Source organism: Temnothorax longispinosus, chromosome 1, assembly GCF_030848805.1.
Source record: "Temnothorax longispinosus isolate EJ_2023e chromosome 1, Tlon_JGU_v1, whole genome shotgun sequence".
NCBI classification, from domain to species: Eukaryota; Metazoa; Arthropoda; class Insecta; order Hymenoptera; family Formicidae; genus Temnothorax; species Temnothorax longispinosus.
Genome location: NC_092358.1, coordinates 10722760 through 10728979, shown reverse-complemented (window position 1 = coordinate 10728979; position 6220 = coordinate 10722760). Strand labels below are relative to the sequence as shown.

At 30.9% G+C, this 6220-nt stretch overlaps 1 protein-coding gene across 3 annotated transcripts; it reads right to left on the bottom strand.

Annotated features, from left to right (window-relative positions):
- Window positions 1-648: 648 nt before the first annotated feature.
- On the bottom strand, window positions 649-4229 carry LOC139811660 (retinol dehydrogenase 12-like). Of its 3 annotated transcripts, XM_071775992.1 has the most exons (7): window positions 3952-4229; window positions 3564-3645; window positions 3096-3403; window positions 2872-2991; window positions 2583-2668; window positions 2455-2491; window positions 649-2367 (listed from the first exon to the last, which is right to left on the bottom strand). In XM_071775992.1, the coding sequence occupies exons 1-7, from the start codon at window positions 4067-4069 to the stop codon at window positions 2246-2248; spliced, it is 873 nt and encodes a 290-aa protein (XP_071632093.1). In that variant the 5' UTR covers window positions 4070-4229; the 3' UTR covers window positions 649-2245. The 3 variants fall into 3 exon arrangements, with proteins under 3 accessions (XP_071632093.1, XP_071632102.1, XP_071632087.1); XM_071776001.1 differs by having other exon boundaries at window positions 650-2367; window positions 2455-2668; window positions 3564-3620; window positions 3952-4221; XM_071775986.1 differs by having other exon boundaries at window positions 651-2367; window positions 2455-2668; window positions 3952-4225.
- Window positions 4230-6220: the final 1991 nt, after the last annotated feature.

Here is a 6220-nt window from a genome sequence, read left to right as displayed (position 1 = left end):
AATTTGTGGCGTAGTGGATATGATAACTGCCTCATAATTATTTTATTTATGTTGTATCTATTATTTGGTTTACTGGATTAAAAGAGCCAATAGGCCTGTTCTTTTTAGCTAAACTACTTGCGCAGTTCATTTTTTCTCTTTTTCTTTTCACGTTAGAGAGAAAGAGAGAGAAGATAAACCGTGGAAGAAGTTTAGCTAAAAAAATAGGCTTTTTGTTTCGTGTTGCTAAAATATGCCGTTGAGTCGTCTCATCGTCTCGTCGACCCATTGCTCTTACCGCGCTCTTCCCTCCCTAATTATCTGTCGACAAATCCTACCACACCCTCTCTGTGGTGCTAATCGGGCAAAGTTAATGCTGGCGGTATTTAATCGTCAAAAATAAAATAAAAAATGTGGGAGGATTTAATAAAATTCCACAGGGTGTCAAGATCCCGAACTTGAGCGATCCCGAACTTGATCTTGCGGGTCCCTGGTAAGTATTTGTCGAAGACATCCGACGCGCAATTTTCGCGGTGACATTTGTTGTTATATATCGTAATCGAGCCGCGAGCTAGCGGCCGTCGTAAACAAGGTACCTATGCTACTGAGACGGATTGCTACAAAAATAATAAATAAAAATTAATATGTTATAAAAATCACAAAAAGAAAATCTTTATTAGTTGGTTGGGACTTTGGTTTGGGACACTTGGTCCAACTAGCCTCATACAATATGTATCGATTGAATATTTTGTTATAACTAAAAAACCATAAATAAAACAGCAAGTTGAACATTACAGTTAAAAAATGTAATAATTACTTATGTTAAAAAAAATTACCTGGCTTTTGATAGTCACTTTAATTACCATGTTATATTATAGACCAAAAACTATAAAGAAATAATAATTTTACTTTCAGTATACAAAAGAAGCAACCCAGACAGCACGCATGTTCAATCGGGACATAAGACGTCTTAAAGATTTTTAAGATATTTTTAAGATATCTTTTAGAGAAAGACGGGGGCGAGGGTGTAGATACTGCAAGGTGACGTTCATCCAGCAGGCACTGCTTATCGGCAGGCAGTTTGTGCTTGTGGCGTCTGGTGCCGCAGGTGTGGTGATGATGGTAGTCGTGGTGGACGTGGTGGTGAGGATGATGATAGTAATGGTAGTGGTAGTGATGGCCAGTAGTCGATAGCGAAATTTTGATAAGAATAGTTGAGTGTTGCGATAATTTGACCAGTTTATACCTACTATCTTAATTTGTACATTTAACTTTTTAAATACTTATACAATAAATAATTTTGTTCCGCCAATATTTAATAACAAAAAAAGTATTTATTTCGACAACCTTTGACAACAGAAATTAAAAATAAACGTCATGACGTTTCGACCCTCGGAGTTCGGGTCCTTCTCAAGTAAAAATTTTATTTTTTGTATATTTATACACATCATCGACCTAAACAATGATGTTACACAACACCAAACGATTTTTCCACAAGATCAAGAAACAATTTGGATATAATGCTGTCAAATGTGAAAATCTTTATATCAAAAGATGTCTGGTATGATAGTGATGGTCGTTGTATATTTGTTATATTAGGTCAGTTAAGAAGGACCCAAACCCCGAGGGTCGAAACGTTGTGACGTTTATTTTTAATTTTTATTGCCATAGGTTGTCGAAATAAATACTTTTTTGTTTTTAAATATTCACCTAATGCTTGTCGGAGAACTTGAGATTATTTAATTTATCTGTCACCGCGTCGCTGAATATGGTTGAAAATAGAGCCGAAATGTACGATTTATAATTGATATTGAATTATTCATTAAATTTTATATAACGTTAACTCACACATAACTATATAACTGCGTTTGACTTTCAAAGCCCACTTTTCTTTGTAACTCGTTTAATATCGAGAAGTCTTTAATTAATTAGCCATTTATTTTAAAAAATGTGTGTGATATCTATTATGCTATTTAGCCACAATACCGTTCAAAATCATTCAGTGCGCCAATATGCATCTACAAGTCCGACACACACACATAACAAGATTTTCTAAACTATTTCAACATTAATATGATTTATACAATTTATTTAATTATATAAATTGTATAAATTAATTTATATTTATATATTTTTTATTTTCAATTATTTTATTAACACTTTATTTGTTAAAAATAAAAACATAAAATATTATTTAGTAAAAATTCACGCGATATTCTCTTAAAAATAAAGAAATTTTTTTAAAGCATTTGACGTGAAACGGTTTCTAAAAATGTGGCGAAATCTTCTTCTGGTTCCAGATGTAAAAGACGACAGGATACATTCCACAATTTTTCGGCGTAATGACGATTGTTTGCCTTTCGATATGTAGTGGAAACGCCACAGTTTCTATGTACAAAAAAAATGTACAAAAAAAGAAACATATAAACATATATATTACAAAATAATTTTGTATAGCACATAGTATATTCTTACGAATAATAAAGACCGGTCTCATTTGCTGTCTTTTCATCTACAGAACAATATATAGTAGTTTGCGCTCCTTGTTCAGCATTTTTAAAAATCAATCGTGCTATAGTAGTAAAACAAAAATTTGGACATGCTGCATTATTGGACATACGCCATAATACTTCAGTCGGTATAATACCAGGATGTATACAGTACATATTTATTCCGTGAATGTTTGCCTCTGAAAATCGAAACTTGCTTAACTTTTTATACTTTGTATAACTGTTTATAAATATATTTTGTATAACTAAAATCTATCCTCTGGGGATTTTTCTTCATTGCGTAACAAACAATTGATTAGTAATTGTTAAATATTAATAAGCCACTATTAAATAAATGTAACTTGTTCTAATTGATAACGTCTTTTTATTCTTTTTAGCATACTTCTCAATCGATCAGCGAGCTCCTTAGTGAACAGAATGTTTGCTAGTTTGCTTCGTGCATAACTTTTAAATAGTGCATAGGATCTCTCCAGATTAATATCATCAAAATCTATGTCAGCACCTATAATAGAATAATTTTGTTATAGTTGTACTTCAAACAAAAGCCGGGTGTATACAAAAAACATTTTAGTCTATTTCTAAAGTCACCACAATCGCTTTACATACAAATATATGTTAATGATGAGACATTGATTATTCTGCAGTTGGGAGAAGACGATTGCATTTTTGGTAGTAACAGAAGTGTCAAAAGAAAGTGGCTAAGATGGTTGACTTGTAGTGTCGTCTCATTTCCATCCTCCGTCTTCTCGTACGAAGACGCAGCAGCCATACCGGCATTATTTATGAGTATGTGAATAGCTACTTCGTTTGTCAGCAAGTTTTTAGCACAGTCGCCCACGCTCTTAAAACTACGTAGATCCAATAAATAAATCGCAAGCTCACCTACATTATTTTTATATTCAACCTTTGTGACCCTAAAAGTAACCATTGATTTACAGACAACGTCGTCATTTTTTCCATCATAAAAAATTTAATTAAGATAAATATAGTTTCATAAAGACACAAAACGAATAAATTAAAATAAATAGTACAATTAATTTAATTGCTTCTTATAATATAAGTTTATATATTTACCATGAAGGTGGATTGTTCTTTATATCTTCAACTGCTTCATTTGTCTTTTCCATATTTCTACAAACCAGAATTACTCTAGCGCCTAAATGCATACGTTATTTATACGAATGTGTTTAAGAGGTATACTTTTTAATTATAGAGTCGTAAAGAAAATTTTATGGATTTCTAAATGAAGCAAACATAATCAAAAAACTGAAATATTCCAGTAAAGAAATGAATATAGTGTTCTCATGAAACATCGTTATAACAATGATTGTATAACAATGACACTTGGCATTATTGTCATCTCTTAATGAATAACAAATTTATATTTTATTAATGTTATATAATATCTACTTAAATTTAACAGGGTTTAGGGTAACTTAAATTATTATTTCAATAAAATCACCTCTCGCGTATAAGTCTCTGGCAGTCTCCTTGCCGATACCACTACTTGCTCCCGTTATCACAACAGTTTTACCGTCAAGACGCGTTTTGCTCGTACACATTTTATTGAAGAACCACATTCTATGGTGCTTCTTTATCCACGATGTCACCAATATGCGATTATAACTACTTTTATTGAGATTTATTATTATTCACTATATCGATTTCACTGAACACGCTATATTCGATTGAACGAGTTTGTTTATTGAATAGTCACAGGCTCTGTTTTCGTGTTCTTATATATACACTGCAGCTCATACTTGACTATAAAAATGATGACCTGAGATAAGCAAATAAATGTGCGTAAATGATAATTTTGAATGTATAGTTTCGTGATGTACAGTAGCATTTAAAAGTATTTTATAGATAATATTTTAGCTGGTAACATTGGCAAGCGGTAAGCGACTTTAAAAATCAAAGTTATTATATATAACTATATAAGTGGCCTTTCTAATGTTACACACTAATCACTATAATATATCGGTGAGTTGCCTGTTTTACTTCAAATAATATATAATATTCAATATGAAGAATAGGGCAAGGAAAGCCGTAACAGGATGTTTGTGTTGAATTATTATTTTTAATAGACAAACATTTAATAGACAAATATATAATATATAATAATAATAATAATAATAAAAAGAATCATGCAAAGTATATGTTAATAAATAGAGATAGACGAATTTAATACAATTAATAAGAAAATTTTCACAAAATACAATAAACTTTTATATTTTATTATATTAATATTTTATTATTACAATAATCAATATTGTAATAATATTATATAGCAGTTATGTCTGTATTTGCTGGAATACTTTTCCGAATGCAAATAAAACTTTCACTGAAATTTTTTTTTTTCAAAATATTTAAAACCTTGCTAACATTTATAAAGTTATTTAGCTGCTATTTCATCGCATTTATAATACTAGATATCAATGTGCAAGAAAGACGGCAGGCGATTACGGCCAATATCTATCTCTTTCTATTTAACACTATAATACTGGTCGAAAAGAGACAGAGGTTGGCTGCAAATGCGCTCTATTTCACTCATATTTTGTAGGATCGTGTTTCGTATACGAGTAAAGTAGGGATCGCGCAATCCATACTATAAGGTTGATGTCTGTGCTAACTATCTTTCGTTTGTAACTGCAGCGGGAATCCACGGGATGCCGCTGGCAAATTGTAAATTCCACGAAAAGCTATATATTTGAACAACAATTCCTAAAGTTAGATGTCGCCTATGGCCAAGTGTTTTCAACACTCGCCTATGTTACGAAAGCGAGTCAACAAAAACAAAATATCTGATTATTACGAAAATTCTATAAAATTGTAATTTTGTAATTCTGATACTGTTTACCATCGTCGTTAATCCATTTAGGTTTACTTGAATTATGTTGCGTGCATAAACGTTACCAAAATAAATCTCAAGATGGCATTATAGGCATTGGAATAGGGGAATTTGATGTAGATTTATATTAAATACGCACGCATTTTTTTTCGTTATAAATTTTCACAGATTTATTCTGACGTATTTTACTTTTGTCGAATAAACTTTACGAATCTATGCTTTTTATGTTAATCATCTAAATATAATCAGGATCGGTTATTGGCGCTATTTCGTAACACGTCTGTCATATATCTGTTTATTATTTTAAAATTTATTTTACTGATAACGTGCTGATAAGTTGAATTAATACATACACAATTGACGGAAGAACTGTGTTATAAAGTTATCTATAATTGTTTATTTTACATTTGAGCAAATAATTATGCTACGGTCATTTTATCTAATCAGATTTTTCTATATACTTCAGTCCATAGATTAGATTCTGTTATCGCTGCCTCCGGAATGTTCCAAAAATATAAAAAATTTTAATTTTTAATTATTCTAGGAACTGCGATATTAAGTTCCAATTGAATGTCTGACAGCATATTGCATGAGAGATTAGAGTAACTTCGGTGGAAAATTACGACACGCCATTTACAGTTCGTTTGTAACCGCTGTAACGTTATGTGACTTACAATAATACACATTGTAACAAATAAACATTGTAAACTTTATATATCGTTGTGTTTTATTAATTTATAATATACACGCGCAGGATATAAAATTAAAAGTAAATAAAACGAGCTATTTTTGAGAGCTAAAGGTAAAAAAAGTAAAAGGTAAAAGATTACAGGTACAAAAGATTTCTATTGCTTTTAGAGATAACAATAAAATCTTTTTT

Bases quoted from the DNA above. Each gene is read 5' to 3' on its own strand.
- LOC139811660 (XM_071775986.1), bottom strand. From the start codon at position 4,069: ATGTGGTTCTTCAATAAAATGTGTACGAGCAAAACGCGTCTTGACGGT. The intron at 3,646-3,951 runs GTGATTTTATTG...GTATGCATTTAG, and splicing joins CAGAGACTTATACGCGAGAG to GCGCTAGAGTAATTCTGGTT. The intron at 2,368-2,454 runs GTAAGAATATAC...TTTTGTACATAG, and splicing joins GAGACCGGTCTTTATTATTC to AAACTGTGGCGTTTCCACTA.